This window comes from Lates calcarifer, linkage group LG8 (genome assembly GCF_001640805.2).
Source record: "Lates calcarifer isolate ASB-BC8 linkage group LG8, TLL_Latcal_v3, whole genome shotgun sequence".
Taxonomy (NCBI): domain Eukaryota; kingdom Metazoa; phylum Chordata; class Actinopteri; family Centropomidae; genus Lates; species Lates calcarifer.
Window position 1 is genome coordinate 16,778,447 of NC_066840.1, and position 18,944 is coordinate 16,797,390.

An 18,944-nucleotide genomic window follows, 5' to 3' on the forward strand; every position below is an offset into this window, starting at 1 on the left:
AGACATTACTGGTGGTAGATGATATAAACTGGAAGATCAGATTTCAGATTAATTGTTGTTTTGAGATATCTTTCTCTTCTTCTACTGACAATGTCCAGATGCTTTTAGACATCAGAACAGCACACAGCAGATCAAACTGTGATGTTTGAGGTTGCAAATGTCTTTTCTAAAACTTTGCTGCAATTTCCTGTCCTGTTTTCACAACTTCAGTGGTTCTTCCTACGTGTGACATGTGGCCTGTTGCTACATAATAGAAATAGGCCGCTGGGGGTAGTTTTGGTGCATCTGTTAAGGTAAAACATGCTTCCCTGTGGCAAAACGATTCATTTAACATCTGGTAGGACAGCAATTATGTAGCAAACTCAACACTTGTTTAGTTTTGAAGGAGTTATTGTGATTTGTGTACATTTCCAAGCTTTATCATTTGTTCATATTAACTAGAAGCAGAAGTAAGTTCAACAGATGGAATTTGTCTACATTGTTAATGAATGGCTTGTACGTGCTTTAGGCCAGTTATTCTCAGTGGCTCATAAAAAAGTTTGCCGGGTGCTCTAGTTGCACAGGCAGTTTATTTGTGCGCTGATATAATTTTCTCATGTTCTGACCTATAAGTGAACACTGTGTGACAGGAACTTTGTAGTTTGTTCTGAGAATTTGTATAAAACCGACTCATGGGGCCAAGTTAGGGATGTGTGTGTGTGTGTGTGTGTGTGAGTGAGCAGAGGGGTGGGGGTTAGTAATGCTGTCTGTGTTTGCGCGCCTTGTGTCAGCTTTGTGGGCAAGAGATGTCTGCAAATGGCAGGTGTGGCTTTGAGAGCCCTGTTGTGATCCCTCTGAATTCACCATCACTGTCATCAAATCAAATCTGAGTGCAGCACGCTTGAAAATGTCAGAAACCAAGAGAATATAATGGTGTCTCTAATCTAATCGATCTACTTTTTTCTAAAATACCTTATCAGCCTGCTTTTCTAATAAAGTATATTTGTAGATCTTTCTAAAACAAATTCTCTGTGCTTAAAATACTTTTGAGTTTTGTATGCAAAACATCTTCCGGTGAGTGTACCAAGTGAAAACACTATGCAGTTCTCTTTTGAGGTGTTAGTCACTATCTCAAAACAGTCCAATTGAAAGCCAATCATTTTTGTCTTTTACGTCACTCATGGAGATATTTCTAGTAACTATATTATTCATGTAGGAAATGCTACCTGTGTCACATCTATGAGAGTAACAGCATGTTGTTTGAGAAGGAAGGAGGGGGAGTTGAGAACTTTCCGCTCTTACACAGAGGAAGAAATTTTCTTCTGAGTGTGGTTTAACAGACAGGAAGCAGCAGAACCCACTGTTCAGTGATGCTGTTCCTGTGAGTGCAAGATTCACAGGTCAGTTTGTGGGTGTTTTTTTTCTACCCAGTTTTAAAACATGTCACTGCTATTTCTAGTTGTCATTATTTCTCTTGCCCTAAACAAGAAGGTCTAGTACATTGTGCTACGATTAAGGGCATGTTAGAGGAGTATATATAGGACAGAGAACAGCCAGTAACATCTCAGAAATGTGTCTCTTACATACTTGAGTGAAAACTGACTAAACAAGAAGTTGGAATCTGGTCTCTGAGGACAATTCTGAACTGAACTGAACTGCATTTTCATCCCTGTTCTCCAGACCATATTATCCTACTAAAGCTACTGTCTAATCTTCCCAAAAAAATGTGAATAATCCTCCAAAAAATGCCAAATGTTATACCTAATTGTGTGTTAGTTGGCACAAACAGCTGTTGTCACAGGAAGGCATGGGTCCCTCTCCCACAGCCTGAAGCCTGAGTGGAAAAGTACAAGGTTTGCAGGAGATGAGATTAAATTCCATTCTCCTTCTGAAAGCCTGTGCTCGAGGTGACGTTTTTTTTTTTTCAGTCTTCATTTGGCCCTGGCACGGCAGAGCCAAATGCCTCCTAGTGTAAGACAGACACAGTGAGTGCTGGCTCGGACGCATTGCCCTCTCTCTCTGTATTTCTGATGCCTTGTGTTCTGCAGCTGCATGCTATTAAGCAGTGTCTGTGCCTGCCTCTGTGCCCGTTTCTCCCATTTTATCGCCACACGCATGGTGTGGCCTCAGGATTGCAGTGAAAGCACTCCTTTATGCAGCTCAATAAAGTTGAGCTGGAGTTTGAAACATGGTGAGACATGCTGTATTGTGCAACCCTGGGTGGTGAGTTAAAATGTAAAATGCACAGAAAATTCTGTATACAAAACAGTGTTTTATGGTGCTGATATTGTGCAGTGCAGTGCTGAAAACCATCTGTGTGCAACCCCTTAATTGCTGTCCTAGTTGAATTAGCAAACAAAATGAACTTCTCTGCTTCTATAACTCAGTCAACACTGTCTTTTTGTCTTACCTCAAAATGCAGAATATACAGAGTATGTTGCCATTATGTACTGTATTTTACTTTTTCTTTCTCTAATGAAAGACATATTTTTTACCTAGCTAAAACAGTTATGTTTAAGCAATTTTCCATGGTGCTAAAAGTACTATTGTTACACTCTGCTGCGTAGTTTAATGACATCTGGGTAAAACGTGCCCAAAGGGAACTGATGTCCAGAAATGATGACCAGGATGCTTTGATGCTTGTATGGGCTATCACAGGGCTCCAGAAATGAGCTCAAGCCTCATATCACTGAGTCATTTCCTTTACAGGAACCCAGAAGATCCTGCAAAAACAGCATGTCTGTGCTGACAACCATTCAATAACATGGCAGTGGTAAGCCCACGCATTTTCTGCCATCTTGCTGTGTCTGTGTTTCTCTGCACAGATGCACTGGGAAAACTAAACCTTTGTAGGACTCATGTAAGGTGAAGATTTCTTTCAGTTGGTACTGAGATATGTTTCTCAGAACTGCATGATGAAGGGCAAAATCACTGCCTCTGTCAGTTTTGAAACCTTTGAATGCGTAGAAAGACTCTTGATTTATGTCCATTCTAGCTTTTTCCACTCATAACTTCACCGTCTATACCTGTGTGGGGAAAAAGTACCAAGAATACCAGTCTCTCTGTCTGTGACACCAGCATCAGCCACCTTTTAACTTCTGTGCCATTGTCTCTCAACCCTCCCGGTACACTGCTGAACATTCATGTCACCTGCGGAAATCTGCATATTTGTAACCTGAGCCGAAAATGGCTGATAAGTAAAGTTTGTCCTGGTCCTTTTCTTGCATCTCACAATGTTTGCACTCACCACATGCAGGGTGAGTCATTGCATAGTCATTCAATTGGCTTAAATTACCTCCTTTCATGGTCAACAATGAGCTCAGCTGAAGAGACTAAAGCGGGGGAAGTAGGGCCTTCTGGGAATGCTCCATTTGTTCATGAATCCTGACTCTAATTGGTTGTTATTGCGACTGGCAGTCACCATGCTGTAGGGGTGGAGTAGGCCAGTGTTTGTTTCATACTCCTCCTCAGTCTGGTGCACACCAGGCTGCCATATATAACAGACAGACAGTTGTAATTGCCGGAGGAGAGGAGACTGATAAAAAAGACATCACCATGGTCACATGACGAGAGCCAGGATGGAGCCTCACTATCAGCTGACCTAATCTTTAGGGCTACGATTGAACGACAGAAGAAAAAGAAGACTCATTGAAGTCATTTTTAAGCAAAAACTTTTAGTTTAGTTCCAAGGTTCTAGCTTCAAAATATCAACATGTTTTTTTTTGCGTTCTACAATAGTAACTAAATACTGTCGTTGTGGACTGTTGGTCAGACAAAATGAGCTGTTTTGAATACATCAGCAGCTTTAGGAAATTGTTAAGGGCAATTTTCACCATTTTCTAACATTTAATTGGCCTATATTGGCCATAATTGTTGGCTGCTGCAGTACATAATGTTGGACATTAAGAACAAATGTGTGTCACGAGTTTGCAGATCCCAGTCGACTACCAACTGTTTATTTTCATTAAAGGTTTTTTAAAAAATGGTTTCAGTTTATGAGTCAGAGAAGAAACTTTAAGTTCTTCCACTGCACAAGATGTTTATAGGTTTTTGTTTGCACTTATCAATATTTGAATATATTGACAATGGATCAATTTACAGTGTGTATTGTGAAATGGATTGAAGGCACAGAGATCACCCCGGTCTAAATTTTAGCATCTTTCAGCTTGTTGTTTTGATTGTTTGACTCCCGACTTTACTGTTTTGTTTCCAGGAATGAATATTTGACTTATGTTCATCAAGTGGCCAGAAACATAACTACAAATAAATGCAATACTGCTCAGCATCTGCTCGATGTGTAAAAAGACAACTGTTCACCATAACAACTTAACTATGTCAGTATTGTGTTTACAGTTTGTTCCTCTGCTGTCAACTGGACCAGAAAAAAAAACAAAACAGTAATGCTGACTTAAAATGATTGAGTTATTAGAATAGTGGTCATTTAATTATATGTCTGTCAATTAATGATGTAATTGTTTCAGCAAGTTTTCAAATGGCATTTTGCCTTCATTAAGGTTTTTAACAGCAAGCACAAGTGGAAATTACAAGGGGGAGGGGAGAAAGAGAGAGAGAGATATGACATGCAGCACATGTTTGGTTGGATTTAAGTACAGGCAGCCACAGCTACACATTTCGCTCTGTTGACCTCACCAGGATGCCCCGCCTGGTAACCACACTGAAATACTGAAGTCTGTCAAAAGAAGGCCCCACCCAGAGCAAGTCACAGGCAGTCTATTTGCTCCGTGGACTATTATGCATTGACTAACATCCCAGTAAAATCCCTCCCTTCGCTGTTCTCCTCCTCTTCTCCTCTTCATGACGTAGTAAGTGCAGTTACAACCCTGCCCCTGTGCTGGGACAAGGCAGCTGTTGTCATGTGCTTGGGGATAATGTGCAGGCTGCGTTTGACTAATGGCTAGCTCTCCTGTATCCCTGTCTGCTGTTAGCACCATGCCAACTGGGCCATCCAGATCAATGAGGCACTGACAGGAGGGATATAGAAACTACACACACATGCAAACACTGACACAGTCTGATATACTGTATATTTACTTCTATCTTGATTTGATATGATTTTAGGATTTGTTAAATTGGTTTCCTGTCATCTGATAACCTTTTAACAGATTTATGCTGATGATTTGTTCGCCGTTTACTCACAGTCCATCCTGCAAGCTTATAGGCTGAAATATTCACACTTAACAGTCTCATGAATGTCTATAAATCTAACGCAAGCTGTGACAGTTCAAAAGGGGAACTGAGATGCTCTGTTGCAGAGAACGCCTGTTGGTTCGCTGCTAGTATCTCTTCAGATCTGGGATGAAGCATCGAGGCTGGGCAGGGCCACTGCAGAGTGATCCCATGTGACTCAGACCACTGCACATTTTCCTTATACCACATGGGGTGTCTTGGTCCAACTTCACAGAGGGCACATGTGGTCATCTGCTGGAAATGTGTGTGTGTGTGTGTGTGTGTGTGTGTGTGGTGTGTGTGTGTGTGTGTGTGTGTGTGTATGTGTGTATGCATATGTGTGTGGTCCATGTGAAATTGTGGATAGTCATTTAGAAGGCGGACACATGTCCACCCACATGTTTTTTTTTTCTTTTGTTTTGTCTTTTGTTTGTTGAATGATTTATACATCTTTATTCATTTGGAAGCCCCATGAAATATATCTCCTCTTTTCTGCTCGAGTCTGGTAATGTCTTGTCGCACTCTCCCGCTGCATGCCAAGACGACCAGGGCACTGAAGAGCTCCAGACAGATGGCGGCAGCATCTAGCTCTGGCAGAGGTGGGCACGGATGCTGCCCAGCGGAGACAGCAAGAGGGATTGAAAGTGATGCTTTCCAGACCCCAGCCACATGTTACTATTCTGTCTGGACGCTTAGCAGAAAGATAAACTAAATCGCAACATTTGTTTGGCCCCTGTGTCCTTCAGGCTTCAAAAGTTAGAATCTTTTTCTATCACCTCCTCTCCTGTTAGCTGCCCCCCCTCCACTCCCCGTTTCAAAATTGGGACTGGTATGCAACTTCGTCAGTCACACAGGCATTTCAAAGCAAATAAGCTCCACCCTGCAGCAGTGGGAAAAGCAGGGATAGTGTGTGTGAGGTGTGTGTGTGTGTGTGTGTGTGTGTGTGTGTGTGTGTATATGTGTGTGTGTGTGTGTGTGTGTGTGTGTGTGTGTGTGTGTCAGGGAGGGGTGGGGGGTGTACTAAACATTGCCATCTCTAACTTCTGCCAGCTCTTTGGTCTGTGGGAAAGAAGACGGTAGGGGGTGTGTGGCCTTGGGGTGTCTTGAGCCATTTATTCTTCAACCCAACATCAGCCCCTCCTGTCCTTTAACCCCCTGAAACCTGCCTTTGGGTACTGGGTTGTTGGGACACACCTCAACACACACACACACACACACACACACACACACACACACACACACACACACACACACACACACACACGCTAACAAGAATACGACCTCCAGTTTCCCTCCCCCCGCTGACTCTGTGATCACAGTGACTCCCTGAGGGTCAGCACAGAGGGGCTTCCAGAACATCATCAGAGAGACCTCTCACCTGTGTGTGTGTGTGTGTGTGTGTGTGTGTGTGTGTGTGTATAGAGGAACAGTTTGTTCACACCCTCTCTGCCCCAGCACCCCTTCATGTGATCATCATCATATCTGCCCCCTGCACCTCATGATCAGGGGGTGTTGTCTCACATTCAGGGACAGAGACAGCTATGAAATTAGAGGCGTTAGTGATTAAATCAGAATAAACTGTTCATTCCTTCTGATCCTCCTGACTATACTCTGGTATGTTGTTGTGCTCAGTTTAGGACTACAGATCAGTGGAAAAATAATGTGATTATTATTTATTATTTATTTGTTGTTGTTGTTTTTTAGTCTTGACTCACTTTGAGTTTATTAGAGGGGTTGTCAGGCAGTGAGGCAGGAATTAGCTGGTGATCTGAGTCCCCTGCTGCTTGTGGTTTTTTACACTTTTGGACATCAAAACTAGACATGGCCCAGATATGTGCTTCCTGCCTGAAACCGTGTAGGTCTGTTTTTATTTTAGGGCCTCAGAAAACACTTGCCATCCCCTCGCACAAGGACTTTTCTCCATTCTATCTCTGCTCCTCCCTGACTCGCTTGTCTTTCAGTGAAATTAAACTGATCTAATACGTATCCTGACCTTAGCCCCTATCTCTCTCTCTCTGTCTTTCCCCCTCTCTCTACCAGGTGTAAATGCTCCAGGTGCAGCGGGACCCAGCCTCCGTGTCAGAGTGGGACGAGGCTGCTCCCACCTGGGCCACAGCACTCCTCTGAAACTCGGTTTGTGGTCTCTCTCTCTGAGCACTAAACTGCTCAGGTCACAACAGGAGGAGGAGGCGGACGACGACAAGGAAGCCATTTTGTTAGGTGACACTGTCTGTGCAGAGAAGGAGCCGGGGTGGTCATCGCTGGGATATTTTAGGCTGCTCCCTGCCCTCTGAACCCCACCGCTATGACGACTGCGGTGCAGCCCAGTGAGCTGGTGTTTGAGTTCGCCAGCAATGGGATGGATGAAATCAATCAGGTACGTATCACATCGGAGAGGCCCCAACTTTTTAAATAGTTTGTTGGTTTTATGCATAACTTGGCTTGTAGTCTACATTTTTTTTATTTCATCAAAAGACATTTGGACCAGTGTTTGACCATCCAACTTTTTCAACCACATGTACTGTATGTAATCTTGTTGATAAATGTAAGACTTTTCAGAACAGGACAAACAAAACTTGTGTAAACAGCATGGTCACTGGGGCAGGATTAGATGTGGCTCAGTGCCCTGTGATTTTTAACTCTGGGAACATGTTAGGGAGCGAGGCAGGCGCAGGGGAGGATGGAGCAGAGAGGAGGTCTGGGAAGAGGAGTGTGGGCTGTTTGGGAGCACAGAAATGGAAAGATTGAAAAACCTGCAGCGAGGTTAGGGTGCGTGGGAGGGAAAAGGGTGGGGCTTGGCCATGAATGTGTTTATGACACAAAGGTTACTGTGTGTGTGCATACGATGTGAACCCTGTGCCTGTGTGTCTTTTCATTGCCTGGTCAGGTGTGCAGTTATCTCATCCCCACACCCGTGTCTGAATCCTGTGGAGCAGGCTTGATTGTAAGTGTGGATGTATGTGTGTTTATGTGTACTGGTATCTGTATTTGTGTATCTAGAGTGACAAGTTGTCACTGGATCCCTGAATAGCACCGGTTCAGGCCTAACCTGACAGACCAGTTACAAGGCTGCTTGGAAGGGCTGGGATAATACCTCTAAAAGGTCTTGCATTGTTCCAGCGCTACAGTTTTGTTCCTTGCTGCACCCACTTAGCCTGTTATGCAAGCAGTTTGCCCCTATTTACCAAGATCTGGAAATGCCCCTAAAAAGGAACAGCACACTAACGTACTGCCACAGTGGCCATTTTGTTTCTGCTGGCTGTTGTAAAGATGTATTTTGGCCACTATAAAACTGTTAGCGCTGAGTGAAATCATAGAGTAGATACTTTAATGATTAGCCTTTCTATATCAGTCAATAAGTAGCTCACTAAGGTGTATCATCTAATGACTGCAGGGTGCTACTTAGCTTTTGATTCTCTACACAATCTAGCTCTGATCCACCTATAGATAGCCATAAAATCTCTTAATTTGAAATAAAAATAAAAAGTAAAGTTTCTACATTTTAAGCTATAGTAACAAATGTATTTGGATTTCAGGTGAAACAACCAGTTTTTAAGCGTGATAGTATCTCTCATGCTTTAGGTGGATATGCTTTCCCAACTGTTGTGATTCTGAGTATATTGTAAGTGCACAGACAGTTGGACTCAATTGTGGTTGGACAGGTAAAGCAGAAGAGAGTGGGGCATTGAGGGGGAACAGCCTGTGCAGATGCTGTTGCTTTCAAAGGCAGAATGGGGAACTCAAAAATGCAAATGGACCCGATTCTTATCACTCTGTTTCCCTACTAGAAACACTGTTCAAGTCAACAAAGAGGAAGAAGCAGTTTAAACCTTTATGATGTTCAGTATAACTGTCACACTGTGTTGCATGTCTGCTGCCGGTTCTCCTGTGAGCCCCACCTTTTTGCAGTGTTACACAGTTTTTTCTCCTCCATAGTTATTATCTATTGCAGTCAAATCAACACTTGGTTTACATGACAAAGCAAGAATAGACTAAAGGTGTTCCCAGCAAAAACAGGATCCAGTTAACATCAAAACAACTCTGGAGACAGCATCTTCAGATGTCTCCTGCTCCGTCAGCAAAGTGTGTGGGACTCTGCGTTGGATGGGAGGGGGTGAGGGGTGGGGGTTGGGAGGTGCTGATGTTTCAGAAGCTCAACAGACAAACAGTCAAAATGCCTTTGTCTACACACACACACACACATACTTGACTCTCACTCAAGGACAGCAAACATCTTTTAAGTCCAGACAAGGAGATGTGGTAGCCTCCCTGTCTAGCTATCTGATAATATGTCTACCAAAGGCTCCGATTAATGGGAAACATTCAGTGTATGTCAGTGAGACATTGATAGCGCCTGTAGTCAAAGCAAAACCTAGAGTTTTTATTAGCCCCAGGAGGCCTCGTGGTTTTGCTGCTAGATGACACAAGCTATTTGTTGCTGATCTTCAAAGTCACGATAGACATCTTGTGCAGCCATCTTCCTCTAAACTCCGACACCTATATCACAGGATGTACAGTGCATATGATCAATGCATTAACAGCTTTGGCTCATTATTGCTGGTTCTGCTTAGAAGTCCTGACCATTTAACACCATGTTTAAATAATGAGCTGGTCTGTTAGTTTCCTGGTTAAAGTGTAGCCGAAATGGGAGTGTTGCTGACTCTGTTGCCCCTATTTCCCACCCCCACGACTCAATGCCCAGACACCTGGTATGCCTCGAGGTCCAAACCAACAATGGACACTTGTGCAAAGAGACAGATACGCCTTTATTCATGTTTCTCTTACTGCACCTTTTTGCCTATCCACTTCCCCCTTTAATCAGGTAGTCACTTTAAGAATGTGGTTTTATTGATCCACATTGTTTGGTTAAAATTTAAATAAATTACTGTATAATACAAACTTATTTTTAAAAAGAAGACAGGCTGCCAGTTAATATTTTCTTTCTTGTTAACTGCTCTTCAATCGAGTGTTTTGTACATGAGAGTTGTGTGATACATTTCAATCGAAACACCACATTTTCTAGGTTTTTTTTTTTTTTTTTTTTTTCCAGATAAGTATTTGTCTGGTAACACTGTAAGTTACAACGCTAGTGATTAACTGTAATTAATTAACTGAAAGTATACCAACTGAAGACTGTTTTTATTTCCTGACAAATAGTATTAAATTACAAAATTCTTTCCCATACATTTCATGGAAAATACAGACCAGAGCCTCGTTAAATGATAGTAATGATAGTAATTTAAATGTTTCAGTTAATTAGTTACAGTTAATCACTGCTGCTGCAGGTGTACTTGGGCCTGAAGTCAGATGAGGTGCTCAGTGGCACTGTGATTACATTCAACATGGCATTAAAACATGTTTTTCCAGTTTATTCAGTTTTTATTATTCATGTTTATTCAGTTTTGGTTGTGACACACATTTGACCTACATTTTACTTATCTTTTAACTTCAGAAAAGATTTTTAATGATGGAATGCACTTGTTTGGCAGAATCAGTGCTGCTAAAATTAACAATTTATCAAAATGTCTTTTTTTGTTTCAGTGTGGTTTGGACACACAATTAATTTAGAAGCTGTTCCTTAAATAGCCAAAGCAGTTTCACTAGCTGCTCGCACTGACATGACGAAAGAAAACAGTTTTAGTACTTTTTTGTAGTGTAGTTTGCTGCCATCTCCTGGTAGTCAGCTGACTCTGAGTGGTTTTGCATCAAAATGTAACCTGAGGTGACCTTTTAATTTTAAAACAAAAGTTATGATTATGGATTAAAAATGTTAATTTTATTTAATGACTTTTAAATCAGATCTTTCTCAACCTCTCATGCTGTATGCTTATTATACAAGTAGACCACAACCAGAGCCAGAAAAACATCAAAATAAGAGTTTAGAGGACCATGTGACTCACTTATTCAAAGGACTGAATTAGTCCCCACGTCCCTCACACTGACACGAACCAAGTGCCCCAGTGAGAACCCTTGACACGGTCTGTGTTTGAGGGGCTCGTAGGTACGCTGTGCCTCTCAGCTGTTCCTCAGTGTTTTGGCTCAGGCTCCCCCTGCTCCTTCCTGCATCAGGCTGTGCAATGCTTGAGATGAGACAGCAAGGTTAGAATTCCCAAAGCATGTTTAGGACACGATGAAGGGGGTGTTTGCCTGCAGTTCATGATTGACCCATTAACATTCATTTGAGTTTATATAATTTCTGAGCATAAGATTAACTCCTCAGGAGAAGTAGGCCAAATCAAACATCTGGTTCCTGTCTTCTTCAGTGGGTCCCTTTGGACTGCTGCAACACCACAGATATAAGCACTCCTTCATGCTGTGTGCCTCCACATTAGCTGAAATTGAGAATAAATCCACAATATTTTACAAGGCAATAAAAATAAGAGACCAGATCGGGTTATAACATTAATCTGATGTCATCTGGGGTTTTTATATTGCATTTATGATGTGTAGTGAAGGAATTAATGGTGTTTTTATTGCGTATACACATATGTGTTTGCAAAGACCGTTTGTCCTCTGCCTCCCAGTGGTAGCTCCTGTGCTACAGCATCTCATACATTTCTTTGTATATGTGTGTGTCCTTTTTCCCTCCAGCTGGACGACCCGTCAGTATTCCCAGCAGTGATTGTTGAGCAGGTGCCTGCAGCCGACCTGCTGCAGGTCTACTCAGGCCTGGAGTCAGATGAGGTGCCCAATGGCATCATGGTGGACACCACCCTCCATGTGGTGGAGGAATCATCCATTCTGGGGGGAGGGGTGGATCTCTCAGGTAAGGATGTTTTAAATTACTTTCTAAATTACTTAATTTAAATTGCTATCATTTAATGAGGCCGTGGTCTGTATTTTCCAAGAAATGTATGGGAAAGAATTTTGTAATTTAATACTATTTAATAATAATAATAATAATAATAATAATAACTATTTGTCAGGAAATAAAAACAGTCTTCAGTTGGTATACTTTCAATTAATTAATTACAGTTAATCACTAGCATGCACATCACCTCATCACCTGAATATACAAAAATGTGAAATTTGCTTTCATGCAAACATAAAATTCAGCATACATGAAAGACAGCCTTTCCAATAATAAATGACTGAAGACTGTTCTCTGTTTACCTATAGAATTAAATTAATGTCTTCAGACATATCTGATATATCTGATAAAGACACAGACAAACCAAAACACCATAATATAAAAATGTATTTACCTGCAGGGATCTCATATTGATGAATTTATCTTTGTCTGGTGCACAGAAACAACCGTCTCAGGCGCGGAGGACAGCATGGAGACGAATGAAGCCGCAGCCGCTCTTCTTAACATGGAGTCTCCAAACAACATTTTGGATGAGAAGCGTATGAGTAAGTTCATTTGCATTGTTAATATTCTACTGTTTCAAAACGGTTCAAAAATATTTTAGTTTTGATGCAACATTAATTGTATTTGCAGCATGAGACTCGTTCTGGATGTTCTATTCATGGTTTGTCTGTGTTCCTGCATCTCTTATTTATGTTTAGTTCACACCTATGGCACTCTGCTGGAGTCAGACCTGACATACACCCCACTGAGGCCTGACCAGATGGACAATAGTGCCCTTGACATGTCCCTAGATGAGGATACTTCATCCATGGATGAGATTACACAAAAGTGTCCCTTAAAACCTCTGAAAAAAAACAAAGGTAACACTCTGCTGCTGCTCCTCCTCCTTGTTAAAACACAGGAATGATCTCTTGTACTAAAATTTCAGTGTTGTAGGTAATTGGATGATTTCACTGTGACCTTACACCTCATAACACACTACCCCTCAATTTGAATCATAGTGCGGAAGCCGCGGGCGGTGCGTCCCTGCTCCCCTATCACCACCCCTAACCTGCCACTCAGGAAGAAAAGCAAAGAGGGCAAAGGTAAGCCTCACTAACTAGTCTGCTTTTCTGTAATGAGCCAATAAAAATCAAGGTCTCTCCTCCTCTTGTGTGCGCTCTGTTTCCTCCTGTGGAGTGTGCAAACAGCAGTCCTCAACCCCTACAGTCCGGCTGGGTTGAATCTGGCCGAGTTAATGGATGAGGGGCTCTCAGAGTGCTGTGTTTCACAGGGAAACAGAAGTGATTGCAGGCTGGAGGGCACGCTGATGCTCTACCGATAGAAGCAGACTAGTGCTGCTCAATGTGAACCCTTATTGCGCCATACAGTGTGACACAAAGAGGGAGGGGGCTGGAGACGGCAGGTTCAGCTGCACGCATATACATCACCCTGTCATGGTGTCGGGGATTCAAGTGACTACTGGGAGCGTTGCTGTTTTTAACCACTTCTGGCCACAGTATCTCACAAATTAGAGTAATTTACTCCCAGGCTTGGTATAATTAATTCCCTTCCAAAGCACACATGCACACACACAACTGACACAACAATGGTTCTAAGAAAAGAGTAGTTTCTGCTGTAACCCCAGAGCTGCCATATGACATTTTTAAGTAAAACTCTAAGGAAAATTGCTAAATAAATTGTAGATGTCTATAGCACAGCTCTAAGGCCCGACTATGAATGTGTGATATGCTTGAATGTTAAAAATATGACTTAAATTATTCCCCACCCACCCCCAATTTTCAGGCAACACCATCTACCTGTGGGAATTCCTTCTGGCTTTACTGCAGGACAAAAACACCTGTCCCAAATACATCAAGTGGACACAGCGGGAGAAAGGCATCTTTAAGCTAGTGGACTCCAAAGCCGTTTCAAAACTGTGGGGCAAACACAAGAACAAGCCTGACATGAACTATGAGACTATGGGAAGAGCTCTGAGGTAAGAGGAACATGCACATGAGCACCATTTTCCAAAGCGCCATTGTCATGGCCATTAGCCCCCATTTAGCACCGAACCCTGCAGACACAATTCCACAGACATGTTCATAGTAACGCCCTGGAATGATGGTTTAAAATTTTATGAGGCTCTTAGATTTGAATGATGATCATGTCTATAACATGTTAAACAGCTCTTCATCTACTTTCTCTTCTAGGTACTATTACCAAAGAGGCATCCTGGCTAAAGTGGAGGGGCAGCGGCTGGTGTACCAGTTCAAAGAGATGCCAACTGATCTGGTGGTGATCGAGGATGAGGATACAGGCTCCGATGCCAACGCTGGCTACGGTAATCAGAGGTCCGCCAATGGGAGGTCTATGGTCCGCGGAGGGTCCAAAGGGCATGGGAGGGCTCACGGTCAACACCAAGTCTCAGTGAAGCAGGTGAAGAAGGAGCCTAGTGATGAAAGTCTGTACCAGGAAGCTAATGGTGAACACGCCGGGCAGCTCCTTCAGTCTGTTCATGTGTTGCACGCAAATCAAGGGTCAGGAGTGCAAGATCCGACACATATGAGGTAAGAAGCACACACATTCTTGATGTTATAAATACTGTTACCAGAGAGCTAAATGAAGAAGGCTTTCATTTCAGTTAGCTTATCTTTGCATAAAGACTGGAAATAGGGGGGAATAGCTAGCCTTTTTTTTTTTGCCTAATTGGCCTTCAGATGAGTTTCTGAGTTGTAAAGTTTGTTTATTTGGGACCCATGCACAGAAATGTATTCACGTAATATGACTGACTGAACCCTTTATTAATTGCTGCAACTTGTCACTGTTTGGGTAAACCTCTGATGCACCAGGGTAGACACAGCAACAGCAAAACCCTGTATGATCTAATCCAGTCTAATCCAGTAGCTCTGTAATAAACTGTAGCTTTGTGAGTCATAAAATGTTCATTTATTCGTTAATGTCAGAAAGTTATTTCTCCAACTTTTGGTGATATTTTTAGACTGCAGTTTGTGTTGTACAGATTTGCTTTAAATTCTACTTGCTGTGTCCACTGCTAGTATCATTACTGTATTATCAGTCATTCAGCTTTTATTTCTGAGCAGTTAAGTACTGTCTGCAGTTATGAATCAAGGAGAATAATGATTTCTGCAGTACAGCTGACAATGCTGTTTGTTATATTAATAAGGGCATTAGTTCTGCTGTTTAGGATCATAGCTGCGCACTGTATAACTTTCTCAACAGGGTTCCATTAAAAAATAATCCTTGTCTGTATTTGCAAAGATAAAAACTGAATATTCAATTACAACAGCTCTGACAAAGCAGATGAAGAAACACCAGCACATATTCAGTTCATTTTGTCTTTTCAGGACCATCACTGCTCCTACATCAGTTCCCATGGTCTTGACATCTTCTGGCTCTCTTCAGTCTGTTCCCCTCACCACTGTTCTGGCCAATGGGGACTCCAGCCACTCCTCCCCGCCTCGGGTTATTCTCCACACCATGCCCTCCACCACAGCAGGTGGCAAAGATGTGCTCACCATCCAAACAGCCTCACTAGCAGGTGGAGCCAGCAGCCTGCAGGACGGCCTCCCACAGCAGCTCCTGGTCGCCGGCCTGGGCTCCTCCGCCGTCACCTCTGCCACCACCTCCTCCTGCACTTCACCTCCAGGAGTCATTAGTTCCACTGGTTCTAACCTCAATGGCCTTCCCCGCCTGGTCGCCATCAACACCACCTGCGGGCAGACCATGGTGGCACAGCAGCCCGGCACCGTTATCGCCACGGTGCTCAAATCCAGCGATCTCTCAGGGCTGCAGGTCAAAGAGGAAATGCTGGACCCCAGCTACTTCCAGTCGATGGTCAATGGCGATCCATCACTGGTGGCACATACGTTTGACAAAGAAGAGATGGAGGTAGGGGAGGCGGAGCTGCAGTATAGGACTGTGATCATTGATACCAGTCAAAGTCAGGGCCAGGAGGCTGCAAGTGAAACTATAATTAATGGACATTCCTCCCAGAGTAGCAGCCCGAGTGAAGGCCTGACCCCTGTGGAGGAGCTGGAAGTGCGCGGGGAGATGTCCCTGCAGCCTGACCAGGGAATCAAAAGCCTGCAGGAGCTGCCACTGTCTGTCCAACTGCCTGCAAACTTTATCCAGATAAAGACAGAGCCTGCAGAGGCTTAATACTGCAGGACTGTTGCGCACAAGCTGAACCAAAAACAACAATTAAATCCATTTTGACCACAGACCCTATGTTTTCTTTTCCTACCACAGTGATCTAATCAAAGATCAGAAGGGAGGGATCCTGCAGCGTTTTGCTCTCACAGGTTGGTCAGTTCAACCTCAGGATTTATTGTTTACTCACATATTTTGTGACCATGTGCCTAATTTTAAAAATCAAGATTTAGTGTTTAGTTTTTTCAAAGCAGTCACGTTTCAGATTTGGGATTGTAATCTGTAGACATGAACCCCAACACACACTCACGCACACATGCACACACACGCACACACACGCACACACACGCACACAGATAAAAAATACTTCCCCCACTAGGAGAACAGCCATTGGATAAACCAGGGATTCCGTCTACCAAATGTGCCAGTTAGTAATTTTCTTACTTTACATCTCACTGGACTTGTATGTACAAAGAAGAGAATGCAACAAACCAAACGCGGGGACTGAATGCCAAATGGTGCAATGAAATCAGACTTCTGAGAGCGAGCAGAGCGAAAATGTGTGCGTTTTTAAAACCACATTCACGTTTTTGTTACTGTGGATGAGGGGTGGATGCTGTGTCACGGTGTCCAATCTGGTGATAAAGAAACCCCACACATCTCAGAGTTTAATTGAAGAGTGCCTTACAGGAAGTTCAAGACTCTTTTTTTGGAAACGTCAGAGGAAAAAGATGAAAAACAGACTAAATGGCTTTTCCAGACTTTCAGAACTTATTACTCATTTATTTTCATATAAACAAAAAAAGTATGTATTTGTTCTCTATTACTCCCGGCCTTAAAATACTGTGTTACTATGGAAATGGGCATTTTCTGTCTACCAAGGACAGTCCAACATCAAAACTGTTTGTATAGAGCTGCAGACTGGAGGCACGGCAAGATTGAGAGGCACAAAAAGAGAGAAAGAATACGCAGGATAAAACAGATTTTATCAGCCTCTGCTTCAGAGGCTCTAAGGTTTAAATCCTGTTTATATGAAATGGAATATATATGAATCTATATATATATATATCTATATATATATATATATCTACGTATAATATACAATTGAGATTCAATTTTAAGGCCACAGCGAATTTATTTATTTTGTGAATTTCTAAATTCTGTATAAAAAAGGCACATTTGTCTTCTATTTACATGTGTAAACATGAGGGAAAATGCAAAGAATATGAACGTTAATACCAGGAAGCTTATTTAGTAGTTTTTTTGTAAGACCAACATTTTTCATTTGTATAGCCTTCCATATAATCAACTTTTTGCTATTTTCTTGCTGCTCAGTGCAGCATCATTATTCAGCTGTTATATTCTCTTTATTGTAGATAGCCTCTGTTGTGTGTCTGATTTAAACATGTACTGAATGTGCTTTTGGTTTCCTCTTTTCAGCGGACATACCTCTTTACCTTTTTCAACAGTCAAGCAATCGAGGCTTCACAAATATTATATTCTGTGTAATTCATAAAGTATCAGATTTATCAATCAGTATGTCTTTTAAATCATATCTCAAATTTCTTTAGTTATTTGGCTCAAAGACTTATCAGACTTATCAGTGCTCCCCTCCTCCTCTCACCTTATCTCCTCTCCTCTCTCATCTCGCCTCGTCCTATCTCCTCTCACTTCTCCTCCTCCTCTCGTCTCCTTCTCTACCCTCACCTTGTCTCCTCTCCTCCTCCTCCCCTCCTGCTCTCGGGTCAGTCGAGTCTGTGCCTTCTTTATTTGCTGTCCCACTTTGTTAAGGACCTCCCAGGCCAGCCATCCGATTGGCCCCTCGGCCCTGCCGGGGATGAAGCCATATTGATCCTGAGTGGTATCACAGCTAAATTGGTTGTATTTTCCACCCGGACTGTAGCTGCCGAGTGAGGACATTCAGACATACTGACCTCCGTCTGCACTGGCACCTAAGGACAGGAGTTAAACGCTGCTTCACAACCCCTCATCAGCCAAAGGGCTCTGGGTCTGCAAAGACACTCTGAATGTATACTTATTTTCTGACAATCAATAATTACACTGGGCTCCATTTGCATTGAAATCTGCCAGTCTTTGAGTGGGGATTTGCTGCTTTTTTCCTCTTTTTTTTTCTTTGTATATATTCTTATATCTGCCTTGCTTTTTCCTTAAAGCACTGTTGTCTGTGAGATGTTGAGGTATGTCCACCGCTTATGTTTTGTTGCTTCTTTTGTCTTGGGTTGTCAATGGCTTCCCTTTTGCTGAATATAGAATAGATTTTTAAGAAAAAAAGTCAATGTACTAATTAAAAACAAAATCTTCTTCACTGAATACTTCCTTGTTATTTGTTGTTTTGTTGCAGATAAAGTGGTTTTGAAAATTACGTGAGGCACAGATAAAATGTCACACAAGATATTTAAAAAAAATTAAACCGTCAATTTAAATAGACAGGAATTAAGTAAATTAATTTCTACTGTTGTGATAATGAAACTGAAGTATTTCTGCCTGGAAAACTCAGAGGCTTTTTGTATTGTTGGGCTGTTGCAGCTTTGGGAGACATTCGACCACGTGGCATTTGAAGAGAAAGAAAAAGTAGGAAACTGGAATGGAACCATTATCAGGCCAGAGACTGATTGGACTGCACCGCTTCTCCAGTTGCTGTGGGTGGATTAATACATTAGCATGTGACATGCCCAGAGCTGAAGACGGCCCTGTCTGTCACCACAGCTTGCTGGGAGACAAGAGTGTGTGAGCACGTATGTTTAGGCTGTGGTTGGCGAGTGGAAGAGGTTGGGCTGACTTGGATTGATTC

The 18,944-nt window shown here is 42.4% G+C and overlaps 1 protein-coding gene across 4 annotated transcripts in view; it reads left to right on the forward strand.

Moving 5' to 3' along the window:
* Positions 1-18,463, forward strand: part of elf1 (E74-like ETS transcription factor 1) — a 39,764-nt gene extending 21,301 nt beyond the window's left edge. For 3 of the 4 annotated variants that reach the window (XM_018694177.2, XM_018694176.2, XM_018694179.2), the window contains exons 2-10: positions 7,207-7,543; positions 8,054-8,110; positions 11,758-11,932; positions 12,418-12,522; positions 12,679-12,840; positions 12,982-13,065; positions 13,766-13,958; positions 14,173-14,529; positions 15,328-18,463. In XM_018694177.2, the coding sequence (XP_018549693.1) occupies positions 7,472-7,543; positions 8,054-8,110; positions 11,758-11,932; positions 12,418-12,522; positions 12,679-12,840; positions 12,982-13,065; positions 13,766-13,958; positions 14,173-14,529; positions 15,328-16,141 (2,019 nt within the window). In that variant the 5' untranslated portion in view covers positions 7,207-7,471 and the 3' untranslated portion in view covers positions 16,142-18,463. The remainder of the gene's footprint in view (positions 1-7,206; positions 7,544-8,053; positions 8,111-11,757; positions 11,933-12,417; positions 12,523-12,678; positions 12,841-12,981; positions 13,066-13,765; positions 13,959-14,172; positions 14,530-15,327) is intronic. The other variant, XM_018694180.2, reaches the window with a different exon arrangement.
* The last annotated feature ends 481 nt before the right edge of the window (positions 18,464-18,944 follow it).